The sequence below is a fragment of the Plasmodium cynomolgi genome, chromosome 6, assembly GCF_000321355.1.
Source record: "Plasmodium cynomolgi strain B DNA, chromosome 6, whole genome shotgun sequence".
Classification (NCBI taxonomy): Eukaryota; Apicomplexa; class Aconoidasida; order Haemosporida; family Plasmodiidae; genus Plasmodium; species Plasmodium cynomolgi.
The window spans coordinates 81,816-95,425 of NC_020399.1; the positions used below are offsets into that span (position 1 = coordinate 81,816).

Consider the following 13,610-nt stretch of genomic DNA (forward strand, 5'->3'; position numbering starts at 1 on the left):
GCCTCTTCACCAACGCAAAATGGAGGACAAATTTCGCGAGGCCTTCATCCTGTTCAGCTCGTGTAACGACAAAATGGAGCTGCACCAGTTTTACGAGCTGATGCATTCCTTTGGGATTATCCTCTCCGCTGAGGAAAAGGCTGAGCTCCCCGTGGTAAGCACCGCCGCAACGAAGCACAGCAGCCCCCCTACACACACGCAAACGGGCACTTCCTCCGATAATCAGCCAATCTGCTGACCCGCTAATATGCCAATCCGCTAATCCGCTAATATGCCAATCCGCTAATCCGCTAATATGCTAATTTGCTGCCCCCCCTCAGATGGTCGACATGGAATTCTGGCTGAACCTGGCGAACAAGCACTACAACCACGAGGACCCCTTCAAGCATGTCCGTGGCTTGAGCGAGAAGAACTCCAGCGTGCAGATCAAAGTTCATAACTTCGTCGGGGTGAGTCCCCAAGCCGCGCTGCATCGTCGAGCCCGTATCGCGTGAATAGCAGCTTCTGTGTTAGCAGCTTGTGTGCTGGCGGCTTGTGTGCTGGCGGCTTGTATGTCTGCCCATGTGTGAGGCTCCACGTTGCCCCCACACTGCGCCCACCGCTCTACAACACATAAAAACACATCTCTCCCCCCCCTCGCAGGTAATGAAAGCGCTGGACACGAGACTCACAGATAAAGACCTGGATCTCCTCCTCAAGATAGCCAACCCTGAGAACAAAGAAACGATTGACCTGAACACCGTCTCGCAGAAGCTCTCTCAGGTTATCTAGTGCTCCCACTCAGGACTGTGTGTTCTTTTTTTTTTTTTTATTTTCCCACTCCTCCAATTCATCGCAAGTATAACTGCACCATCGTTCGCCGTGTGTGTTTCCCCATCGTTCGTCTGAATATAAAACCACCAACGTGGAACAAAAAAAAAAATACGATAAAATTAAACGAAAGAAACTTCCCCTTTTTCGATTCCCCTTCCGTTTTGTCTCTTCCCATTCGTTACACCGCCACATCGCTGTATCCATATGTACACACACCCATGTGCTCACACATCACGATGGATGTTTTTATTTTATTTTTTTTTTTTCACCCCCCCACTTCCCCATTTTTGTAATTAACGTAAAAACGAGACTACACCATACACATCCCATTTTCACAAAACTCCTTTCAACCGTGTTGCTGATTCGACAAACAGTTCTGTGCTCTCTTCTTTGTTTTCCCATTGTGGAGGTGACTCCAGATCTGCACCCCAACGAATACTAGTCCTTTCTGCATGTGTCAGGTCTCTTCCCCCAGACTATGGGCGGAGGGAGAACCGATGGAGAGAAGGTGGCCCCATTCAATACTAACAAAACCAACACAGATGTAAAAAAAATAAAATTGGATCCCTCAGTTATGTCCTGTCTGCTCACTCCAATTGGGTGCCTTCCCACAGTTCTCTCCTGCATGCTCACTCCAATTGGGTGGCTTCTTCCCTCTGTGGGGACTGCCACCTCTTCCCCTCGCAGCTGTAAAGGAAGAGCACACAAGGGGGCGGAGGCTTCATCCATCCCTCACAAGGGAGCTTTTCAATCCCTTCACATAAACACACAGAGTGCAGCATAGCAGAAGCAGTGGAGATGCCATGTAGTCCTCCTAACGGTGGGAATTCCCTTCATCTGTTGTGCCTCTCAGGGGGGGAAAAAAAAAAACCAAACTGCACCCACCAAGCCGCTCCCACCAAGCCGCTCCCACTAAAGCAGCTTCCCCCCTGCTGGCAGACGTGGCACAAACGAGCTTTCTTCTCCAGACCCAACCTGCTAAAACGGAAGAAAAAAAAAGAAGAAATTGTTCAAGGGGGTAGGAGATCTCCTTCTTCCTCTGTTGTCCACCTCAAACTTTGCAACGAAAGGAACTTCGCTTGGGGCTGAATTTAGCTGCGTTTGGTTTCCCCCTCTTTTTGAGGTCTCCCCTTATGGGTGGAGGGTGGTTCCCAAAAGGGAAGAACACGCTCTCCAGGCTTGTCAAATTATTTTTAAGGATGACTCATCGGGTGAAAGTTACGAAGGATAAACAAAAGGAGGATGCTTCGTCATTCCTTTCCTCTTAGTGCTACTCTTCTCCCACCTCTCACCCTTTGACTTTGACTTTTTTTTTTTTTTTTTTCCCTTTATATCTGTTAAAATAACTCAACTTTCAGAAAAAAGGGGAACTCCCTTTTTTTTTTACAATTGCACAAAGGCAGCTCCGCTTCTTTCCAAAAAGAGAGAAACAAACATGCGTTTGACACAACACTGCAGCTCTCCAGGCGTACTTCCGTGCGAAGGTCCTAATGGCACTCACGTTAGCGATGTACCGATTTACCGATGTTAGGATGTACCCATGCATGCTAACGCTGCCAGTCCCTGCGAGGGTTTACTGTACCCTGTGCTACGCTATGCTCTGCTGTGCTAAGCTGCTTTGCGCTCTTTTTTTTTTTTTCCGTAGATCCTGTTCGAACAAAAGTGAAGAAGGCCCCACCTCCCCTTTTTTACGACCTTAACAAATGATGTTTTTTTTTTTTTTTTTTTAAGCCATCTGCGATTTTGCGCGCGCATGCACGGCCGCATAGCAGCGTGACCGCCTCTACCAGTTTAGCCGCGTAACAGATAATCCGCCTCCCCCCCACCACCTTCCCACAAGCTAGCCAAAGCGCATGCCTCAAACGGGCTTACCAGGCGAGTTATTCCCCGTTGCAACTCCTTCCCTGTCAACCTGAGCTGCACAGCGCAGCGCATCCAAGGACGTGGATGAACTGCGACACATACCCACGCACATAACTCCATTCATCGCATGTCTGAGCAGACTGAATCCACGCCACAGTTGTAGGTAGACCCCATCCCGCTTACATTGAACGGTTCAGTGGCCAAGGAACTCCCCGCGCACGCAAGCACGTCGGAGAAAGGGGTGTACGGTGACTTCCATGCTGTCCGTAGTGCTGACCACGCCGCCACCCCAAGGCCCAAACAAAGCTACCTTCCAAAGTACACTCCTCAGAAGCTTAACATATATGCAACTTCCCCTCCCCCCGTTTCCTCCGCACGCATGGGACACACCTATGTGCGAGCAACCCAAGCGGAACCTCCATTATCACCGTGGCCGCCACGCTGGCTTGACAATTTGGTGCTGTGTTCAAGGATGGTTTTAAGACGATAAAGCAAGCGAACCTTTTTTTTTCTCACCAAAAATATTGCACCACGTCTGAACGGGGATAACAGAGTTGGGGGCAGCATAGAAGGGAAAAAGCCCCAAAGAGGAAAAAAAAAGCCCAAAGGAGCCCAAAAGAGCCAAAAGGAACCCAAAAGAGCCGAAAAAAAGGCGAAAGAAGGGCGAAAGAAGCCCAAAAAAGGGTTCTATGTCAACACTTTTGCAAAACCGCCGCCTCCCCCATTTACAACATGAAAGAGCATGCCTAAGGGTACCCCGGCCCACCCAGTAGAAGCAGCATGCACACACAGGAAGTGCAACGCTGAACATACAACTTAGGGGAACACTACGCGGTGGGGAAGGCTCGCTACTGTCCACCTCCCCCGTCTGCGCTGTACTTGGCTGCACGTGGCTGTACTTGGCTGCAATTGGCCTTCACTTGAGATCGCTCCTCAGATGTCACGTGCCCTGGATTTAGCTAAAGCTATTTGGCGTGCCCAACCTGGAGTGTCTCATTCGGTGTGCCTCATCGCTCCACGATAGAACCGCAGGGGAGAAGCCTATTGCATGTTGCTCTATTGCATGCTGCTCTGTTGCATGTTGCTTCCCCCACCTGTGGGACAACAACGCTGGTGCGTCCCACGCGGTGAAGAAGGCATATGTAGCGCTTCTGCCTAAGTTGAGACTGAGCTCCCCGCGGAAGGAGGAGCACGTGGGTGCGGTTCCATAAAGGAAGAAAAAAAAAAAAAAAAAAAGAAAAGTAAAGAGGCACCCGAGCACAAACCACCACCCCGCTGACACACAGCTGATACGCAGCTGACACACAGCTGATACGCGGCTGACATACGGCTGCCATACCGCTGCCACACAGCTGCCACACCGCTGCCATACCGCTGCCATACCGCGGCTCCCCCAAGAATGAATCACCCCGGCAGAGAAGCACCATGTCGGATTCTGCACAAATATACATGGAAAATGTGCTTCACATTACGGGCTACCTACACCGACTACTGTTCCTAATGAAGGAACTCGATTTCAAAGAACATAAGATAAACAAGCTGATCCAAGAGAAGGAGGAAATTTATTTAGAAAATTTGAATTATTTGACAAAGAATCGAGTTGATAGACAGGGTACTTACTTGACTGGACAATCGAGCATGCAGAATGAGGAGCTCCTGCTTGAGTTCGAAAATCAGAACTGTGAGACGGAGTGCGCTCAACTGAATGGGAGATGTGACGAGGGGGACGTGGACTCGTCGGGGGGGCGCCAAGTGCGCGTTAAGGAGGAGGAGCACTCCGGGGGGGAGGACCCAACAGGGGGTAGAGGCCCAACAGGGGGTAGAAGCCCAACAGGGGGTGGTGACCCAATAGGGGATGGTAACCCAGTAGGGGGTGGTAACCCCACAGCAGGTGATAACCCTACCGTGGAAGAGACATCCCATGACTGGCAGCGCAATGACCCCACTGACGCAGCCAGCGAGTCCTCTTTAAAAAGCACCTCGCGGAGAGCAGCCCAACGTGAAGGGAACTCGCACCATCCCACCTCCGACGGGAAAAAGACCACCGCGTATTCAAAGGAAGGTACTAAAAGCAACCCGCGAGATGCGCCCAGGGGTGGTCTCCACTTGGAGGAAAAAACGCACAGTGGGGGCAGAAGCCCCGTCGAGCGAAAAGGGGTTAAGCGGGAAGTACCAACAGATGATGAGCAGAAAGGGGAAGCCCCAAACGAGGCAGACCGTGTAGCACGTAATGTAGCAGACCACGAGGCACACCCGATTGCTCTCACGAATGCTCTCACGAATGCTCTCACGAATGCTCACCCGAATGCTCACCCGAATGCTCTCCCGATTGATCACCCGTGTGGGGAGCCGGCCAGCCCATCCCTGAAGCGCGAAGCTGACCTGGCCTTGCACAACGGAGACGTCCTACCTACCTCCCAGACGTACAAAAAAAAAAACAGCAACCAACACATGCCCATCGCAAACACAGACGATGAAGCAAAGAGCCAAGTGTGTAGACCCTTACAGATATACACAGAGGAGGAGTTAGAAAAACTTCTTAAAGAAATTATTAGCGATAGGGAACAGTGCATAGCTCTACTGAAAGAAAAAATATGCATTAATAATCAGATCTCTTACCTCATAAAAACCGATTTCGATCGTGTAAAAAGTCAGCATGACAAGCTGTTCGTCGAAATGGAGATGAATGGTGAGTCGCCTCCTTACATGCACAACACGGGTAGGAACAGGAACGCCCAGTCCGAGTGGGACCACCAGGACAACGTCCATGAGAGGAGTGGCTTCCCACATGATCAGCTCGTCAACCATGTGCACGGAAACGATATCCTTGGTAGCGCTCCCCATGGTACCGCCGCACATGGTACCGCTGCCCATGGTACGGCTGCCCATGCAAGGCCCAACCACAACAGGAGCACCCACCAGCTTGACCCATACGACATGGAGAAGACCAAAGACGATGACGGAGATAGCTCCTCCATCAAAGCCTTTGGTAGAAAGCATTCCCAAAAGTACGACGAGGATTACAACCCCTACACTGTGGGGAAGAATAAAAAATCGAAGAAATCGAAGAAGAGCCGAGCGGGCGAGAACGCCAACGCCACCGCTAACACCAACACCAGCGCCGCCGCTAACACCACCGCTAACGCCAACACCAACGCAACCGCTAAACTGAAGGCCGCGCCCGACAAGGGAGCCTCGGACGTGGGCGGCGATGTGAGTGAAAGCGCGATGCAGAGTGTGGACCAAAGAGTGGACCAACGTGGGGGCCAAAATGCCTCCCCAAGCGGAAGCAACCAAATGCGAATTCGCCTCCTTTCGGTGAAGAACCCCTCGCAGGAGGAGGCCCACCTGGCTGCGCAAACCGACCAGGCTGACGGTGTTCCCCCGGAGGACGTGGGACCCGCAGGGGTGGAGGAGGCCACACACTTATCCACCTCGGAAGTCAAGGCAGACGTGGCCAAATCGACCAGCCATGAAGCAACAAAAATTGAGAATGAAGATCATGTCGAAGAGGGTGCCACCCCCCATGGGGAACAAACCAATGGGAATGACGACTCCAATGGGAGCAGCGACAACCATTAGAAAGAAAAAGAAAAAGAAAAAAAAAGAAGAAAAAAAGTGATCTTTATTACGAATCGGACGCAACGGTTGGGAGGACCCTTCTGTGTGATATGTTTTTTTTTTTTCCATTCACAAGGGAAACACACACAAAAAAGGCCATACTTCCCATGTGCGAGTGGAAAAGCGATTAACCCTGATCAGTTCGTTTACTTACCCTTTTAGCTCCTCGTCGAAACGGACATGCGATGTATTTCTTCCCAGTTTGAGTGAATAGAACGGATTGGTTATTTCTCCCCACAGGGTATCATCATGCATGTGTGAACAAGAAAGGGTAAGGTTTCCAAACCAAGGTTAAGGCATGAAGTTTTTTTTTTAAGGTTTACCCATCGATCGAATTGGCCACAGACCATTCAGTACGTCTTCACCAGGACGAATGTGCGTGACAGAAAGGGAGAGAGAAGAGGTTCCTTTTTCCTTTTCGCAAAGTGCATGGTCGTGTGCATAAGCTGCTGTCTCCTCACTCTGTGCAGGCAACGTTGTAAAGAAAAAAATTGGACAGATCATTCAGGGGATCCCTCCCCATCGTGCGCAGGGGGGGCGGATAAAACACACACGAGTTGCATGGGAATGGAAGAAGCTTTTTAGTAAGTAGAATTTGGTAAAAAAAAAAAAAAAAATATCATATCATCAGATCAGGTCACATCATAACACATAATATCATATCAGATCAGGTCAGGTCATATCATGGGAGGTGCCATTGGAAGGAAGCAATTGTGCGTGTTCCCCCTGAGCGCACGCAGAAGAACCAACGTATGAGCCCGTACACGGTACTCCCACGCCACAGGGTGGAGAAACGCAGCTGTCTAGCATGTGCCGCGACTCAAGGCATATTCCTTTCCCCATTTGTTCCTTTTTTTTTTTTTTTTTCTGTGGCTTCCATCCTGCAGAGCGATCTACATGCACCAATTAGCTTCCCCCCTTTTTTGCTGCGAAGTGTATAGCCGATGAGGATGTCCCCCACTGTGCGTAGTTTTGCATATGTATTGATGCACACAAACATATGTGTGTGTTTTTTTTTTTTTTTTTTTTCCCCGCGGAGTGACACAACAAAGGGACAATCGACACGATACATTTCCACTCTTGCGGGTGAATCACACCCGGATGGGAACCCCCCAAATGATCGCAACGACTTTGAGTAATCAGCTCGTCTGACGCGCCGCGCTACTCTGTAGGCGGAAGAGTTGACGACCCTCACCACCCCGCTTCTCTTCATGCATGCCTATTTTACCAACACAACATCCATTTTTGGCAAACTGTTTGTGTGACCCTCCCATTTCTCTATGAACATGCAGAGGTTTCACCTCGCCATCATCACGTGTGGGTGAAAGGGAACACACACATATCCCCTCCATTGCTACGCAACAATTTTTAAGGGGACTTCTCCCTTGTTCGGGCCACTTAATTCCCCATTTGGGGCTATCCCTTCACGCAGGGGAACTCCACAAGGTGCCAAACCAACGAGTGACGGCAGCACATAAAGGAGTTCCCCCACGCAAAGCAGCATCCTGTACATCCAAAAGGATAAAAGAAGACCCCCTCTCCCCCCCAAAGATGGCACCCCTGAAGACGGCCCACCCGAAGACGGCACATCTAAAGACGGCCCACCCGAAGACGGCACATCTAAAGACAACACCCCCTACATTTATGACCCAAAGGAAATACATACAACTAATCAGCTTGGCAAAAAAGTTGGACGCCTGCAAAAATGAGTTACTGCGTTACCGCAGGGGGGAGAAGACTGCCGCTTGCGCTGCCGCTTGCGCTTCCTCTGCCACTGCCCCTACCGCTGTCGCTGCCGCTTCCTCTGCCACTACCACTACCGTGGGGGGCGGTCACACTGGTCTGCCAATCGCAGGACAAAACAACCCTACCAACATGGAGAGACGCCTCCCGAGGGGAGAACGCAACACGACGGGGAGCAAACGGAACAGCCTCAAATCTGTAGCGAGTGAACCCACACTAGGGACCACAAAACGGAGTGTAACACCTCAAATGGGTAGAAAAAAAAGGCACAGTGATCCAACCCCACTTAAGAAAAGCTTCGCCAAGGAGGGAACCGCAACTGCACAGAAAATAAGAGACGATGGGGAGCTACCCACAGGACAGCTAGCCAAAGGAACAACCCCTGGTGAATACAAAGCAAAGAAGAAAAAAAAAAAAATTACAAAGCACCACACATGTTTTTCCCCACCTCAAAGGAACACAGAAAAGTAGAAAAAAAAAAAAAAAAATCCTTGCACACTCCACAAAAATGAAGTCAGCAAAAGGATCACCAGTGTAGCTAGATGCAGCAAAAAGTGGGTTCTACACAAGCAGGAGGAAAACGCCGAGTACACATTTCGGAGCCCCCAGGGTGGGAATGAATTAACCACTTGGGAAGGGGTTCACCACAGTGGAGATAACCAAGTGGTTCCCGTTCAGGTAGAAGCGAAACTGAACCTCATGCCGATTGTACACACAAATCAGGTGATGGAAGGCCCCCCAGTGATTGCGCCCATGCTGAGCAACTCACCAGGAAAAAAGAAGTCAATTCTTTTATCCACACAGAGAGGAAAGCAAGCACTTACCAAACCTAGTAAAAATGCAAAGACATCGGGTGAAGAAGAAGAAGAAGCCCACCCTGACAGTGCCACTAACAAACGACAGAATGAATCTGCCCCAAAGAAAGGAGCCCCTCTCTCTAAAAGGGGGGTAGATATTTCCAGGAGGAAGTTAAGGAGCCTTTCTAGACGTACAGCCCAATCTGCCAAAAGCATTCGTCCACAACCGAGTCCCTCCAGGGGGTCACTACAAAAAGGGATCTCTCCGAGGGGTCCACGCGGCACCGTTGGCAAGACTGTTGGCCATACTGTTGGCAGGAGTGTTGGCAGCACACACAGCAGAGCTAAGAGGGCTCTTCCATCTCGTCCTTCTCTGCGAGCTTCCCCCCTGCGGAGTGCCAAACGGAAGAAGCAAAACGTAACGAGGAAGACCGCTCCGAAGCGGAACCTCCTCCCCGCTCCCCACACTCAGCAGCGCTGTCACGACCATCAAGAAGGAGAGAAGCAAAAGGACAACCGGAAAAACGTAAAGGAATTCATAAAGGCGTTGAATAACTCCAGTGTTATTATTTGCACGAAGGGGCACAAGGCGCGACCGAAGCGGGGCAGGCGAAGGTGCCTTCCTACTGGGCTTTGACAAAAAAAATAAAAAATAAAATAAAAAATAAAGTAAAAAGGGGGAATGCATAACCCGACGGAGAACACAAACATAGGCATGCGCATGTACATGTGTACATACATGTGGGTTTACTTACACGCATGCCATTCTTAGATGGCACGCTTTGTCCTTGTTCCCTAACTTTTTAACTCCATAAGCGACGCTCCCTTTTCGTACGATTGTTTGTCCCTCTCTACCACAAACTGTCTGATGCTTCTCCTCCCCCCCTTTTGTGTGTGCTATTTTTTTTTTTTCCTTGCCGTGCACAGAATAGCTAGCCATTTTGAACTGTTTTTCATAAAATGTTAACTTCCCTTTTGCTAATCATTTGTACCTCTTGATGGGCCCCCTTCTTTTTGGGGAGTTCCACCTGGGCCACACAGTGAAGACTGCAACGGTGTGATTTAATCCAACGAAGGAGGACAACTCCATGTTCCCATTTGATCATCCTGCTACGGCTGAGTCATTTTCCAACTGGCCATTTTAACCTTCCCATTTTATCATACCAAAGCAGCGTCATGTTGGGTGGGGATGCTTCTTCCTCCTTCCCACTCCTCTGCTTCAAGTACACAATCCTGCGAGGGGGGGAAAAAAAAAAGGGGATGGAAAATTCACGTGGAACATGTTTTGGTGGATGGCCAACACGAGGGCCCTCACTAATTAATTCATCTTTCGCATTCCCTCGCTTAATCTTCATTTTTTTCTCCCTCCTGTTTGGTACCAGTACGAACGGGCCAACTATCACCTCGGAGCTGTGCAGCACGCGCCTTTTTTCTGATCCGTTCAGGTCTTCGACCACCCTCCGCAGGCAGTTATACACCTCGGCATGCGTCCCTAAGGTAGAGGCGGGGTAGAAGGGGTATGAGCGATGGAAGCGGTAGACGCGGTAGAATCGGTAGACGCGGCAGAATCGGTAGACGCGGCAGAATCGGTAGACGCGGTAGAATCGATGGACGCGGCAGACTCACTCGACGTCAGGGTCATCTCCTTCTGCTGGGAACTTCGCACCCTAGCCAGGTCCAAAAAGGCGTTCAACTTCTGGAGCTTCCCCAAGGAGAAGTAAAGAAATATGTCGTCACGACACTTGACAGGTGGCTTCTTCTTCTTCTTCTCCTCCAGTGACTTATTCGTGGTGGTCCCCTCCGATGAGGTCACACAATCGGGAGTGGGCATATCGCCTGGGAGGGAGGCAGCACCAGCGTCTCCTCTATGCAGCCTCTCCACGGATGGGGAGTCCCACCGCGTTGGCACCAACCCCATAATGTCCAAGTAAAAGCTCAAAATGCAGATATGAATCTGTCGCATGGTAACTTCACTAAGCGAATTAGGATCCATAGATTCCCAAACGTAAAACAATAACCTTGCGAAGAGGCTTCTTCCCATCTGGGATAAAATTATCTCCTCGGGGAAATCTGGGACTTTCATTCTGCCTGACCTGTGCAGGCAAAATGAGAAACCATTGTGGGGAACAGACTCCCCACTGGGATAACCATCCAACTGTGCATCCCCTCCCATGGGAAACATAAAGTCGAGCACGTGCAGAGAAAAGTAACACAACATACACTTGCTCTCGAAGGGAAGTAAATCCAAATGCTGCCAAATGACGTGGTGCAACGTACGTATGGTGTGCCACCTGATCAGATGTGCATTTTCTTCAAAGGAGCTGAAGGTTGGGTTCTCCCCATTTGGGTACTCGTTGAGTTTTCCCCAGGGGGGGGTTGTTCCCACGCCTTCTCCGTAGGAACGGGGGTCTTCTCCAGTGTGCCCCCGGGGGGGGTAAACTAACTTGTCACCCCGCTGGTCACTCGAACTGCCACTCGAACTGCCACTCGAACTGCCACTCAAACTGCCGCTAACACTCAAACTGCCGCTCACACTCAAACTGCCGCTCACACTCAAACTGCCGCTCACACTCAAACTGCCGCTCACACTCAAACTGCCGCTCACACTCGAACTGCCGCTATGCCCACCCCACGCGCACACATCGTAGGGAAAGGGCCCCCCCGGGGGGCCAGACAAGGCAGCCGCGCACCCCCCAACCAGCACCTCCGACTTGGCCAGGGATTGGAAAATGCGAACCACCAGAGAGCAATCCTTTGCATCTAAAAAATGCACTCTCCTTTTCGTTCTTTCGAAAAAGTAAGTATGTTCCCTATTCTGCCTGACCATGTTGTTCAAGCGATTTTTCGAAAAAGCGTCTCTCTTCATTAAGCAGGACGAGCTATACTTGGCATAAACCAAACGTACAAACTGGTAACACAACAGCAGAGTGACCTGCTCATCTGTGATGTTCATCTCGTTCACTCCGAATAAGAAATCCGCGATGCTGTGCAGGGAGAAGTCCTTCCACAGGTGGTGAACCTTCCGATTGATGGCGTAAAAAGAGGCATAAAAAGAAGCGTAAAAGGAAGCGTAAAAAGAGGCGTAAAAGTTCAGCTTCAACTTTGCCATGGAAAGCGTTAGAGATGAAATTTGCAGAGCTGTGAAGTTACGCAGGACATGTTCCTTCTGTACCAACGAGCCAATCTGCATCGGCAGTTTAACTACCTCCTCTTCGATCTCACTGCACAACTGATTCAGTTGTCTCTCAACATTGTTACGTAGAAGTGACTCATACGTATTTTTCACACCGGTTGTACTTCCATAACGGGGTGCATAAACCTCGGTGCACTTCACTACAGTGTCGAGATAAGACCGGAAATCTTTGCTTCTAACTCTTTTAAGTAGACTAACCCGATCGTGCTTCTTCCGTCCACTCCCACTCCACAAAGGGATCAGCTTGCCAAGTGAATACATAATATTGCACAAGTCTAAGCTGTTCAACATCATGAGATGCTTTCTAAAAATAAAACAACAGAAGGAGAGAAACTCTACATGTACCACTCCCAACTTAGCCAAAGAGTGCAAAATTATTACTAATTTGGAGACGCTATGTCGGTCTACATGGAGTGAAGTTGTCCTTTCGCTATCACTGGAAGAACTTTTAACTTTACTCATTTTGGTGGATTTCTTCCCATTTGATTGGTAGTGAGTCTCCCCCTGAGAGGTACTCTCCTTCCTCTCATCCCTTCTCAACTCTCCCAACACAACATAATCAGCTAAGTAATAACCCAGCAGGTTGTACTCTCTTAAATTCAGCTTAGCGAACATATTTAATACACAGCTTATGCAATCCAAATTCATGGTCTCCAAGTTGAGGAGAAATCTGAAAGCTATTTCGTTGTATATTTGGTGGTATCTCTTTCGATCTATTGTATTTTTATTTCCTCTCTCTACTGTAACATGGCCATCGAAAGAGATGAACCCAAAAGGGGAAGCACTACGCAAAGGAGATTCCACCCCTTCTTCTGCCAATCGTTCCGATCTGTGCTCCTTTCCCTGCTGGACATCACTACCAAAGAGTAGACCCACCTTACTTAACGAGTTAGCCATTATAAAATAACTTTCGCTGTTTATTCTGTGCACCATTTGTCCCTTCACAAACCGGTTGCATGCCCTCACCCAAAAAGGGTGTCCCCTAAAGTACTCTAATTTTGATATGATATTCATGCAATACGAGAGGTCCCTTCCCAGCATTCTACTCAGTTCCATTTTATTTATTGCTCCTTCGAACTGTTTGCCAATAGCATCCGGGGCAAGTCCTTCATCACTACGTCCCCAATTGTTTCCCTCGGGGGGCTTGTCTCCCCCTCCGTTGGGCCTCCTCTCCTTCGGCTTCTCCTGCACCGTTTTCTGCCGCTTCTCCTGCACCGTTTTCTGCCGCTTCTCCTGCACCGTTTTCTGCCGCTTCTCCTGCACCTTCTCCTGCATCTTTTTCTGCACCTTCTCATTCAGCTTGCTAAAGATGCGGCTCATGCTGGACGAATACTCTCCTGTGTTGCTGAACCTCCTTCGGCTACCCCTGCAGGGGTCCACTCTGCGCAGGGGCCACATCGGGGGGAAAAGCGGCAAAGTGGTGAGGCGGGGAGGCGGGGAGGCGGGGAGGCGGGGAGGCGGGGAGGCGGGGAGGCAGTAAATCGACAACGCGGTAAGGCTGCAACGCGGGATGCGACCCACAAGAGAGGTGAGTTCCCCTTCGGCACTTCACCGCGCTGCCGCGTTGCTGCGTCGCAGCC

The 13,610-nt window shown here is 50.0% G+C and overlaps 4 protein-coding genes across 4 annotated transcripts; 3 read left to right on the plus strand and 1 right to left on the minus strand.

Annotated features, from left to right (window-relative positions):
* Window positions 1-19: 19 nt before the first annotated feature.
* PCYB_061180 (hypothetical protein) lies at window positions 20-771 on the plus strand (the record flags this gene model as incomplete). The annotated part of the gene is made up of 3 exons (XM_004221285.1): window positions 20-154; window positions 321-449; window positions 643-771. 3 exons carry the CDS (start codon window positions 20-22, stop codon window positions 769-771), a joined length of 393 nt encoding a protein of 130 aa, XP_004221333.1.
* A 3,330-nt stretch (window positions 772-4,101) lies between these two features.
* On the plus strand, window positions 4,102-6,258 carry PCYB_061190 (hypothetical protein; the record flags this gene model as incomplete). The annotated part of the gene is made up of 2 exons (XM_004221286.1): window positions 4,102-4,477; window positions 4,682-6,258. The coding sequence occupies 2 exons, from the start codon at window positions 4,102-4,104 to the stop codon at window positions 6,256-6,258; spliced, it is 1,953 nt and encodes a 650-aa protein (XP_004221334.1).
* A 2,320-nt stretch (window positions 6,259-8,578) lies between these two features.
* On the plus strand, window positions 8,579-9,397 carry PCYB_061200 (hypothetical protein; the record flags this gene model as incomplete). Its single annotated transcript, XM_004221287.1, has 2 exons — window positions 8,579-9,255; window positions 9,313-9,397. Coding segments are annotated over 2 exons (759 nt in total), but the record flags the coding sequence as incomplete, so codon positions are not given.
* Window positions 9,398-9,958: 561 nt separating this feature from the next.
* On the minus strand, window positions 9,959-13,086 carry PCYB_061210 (hypothetical protein; the record flags this gene model as incomplete). The annotated part of the gene is made up of 4 exons (XM_004221288.1): window positions 9,959-10,070; window positions 10,227-10,329; window positions 10,464-11,088; window positions 11,662-13,086. The coding sequence occupies 4 exons, from the start codon at window positions 13,084-13,086 to the stop codon at window positions 9,959-9,961; spliced, it is 2,265 nt and encodes a 754-aa protein (XP_004221336.1).
* Window positions 13,087-13,610: the final 524 nt, after the last annotated feature.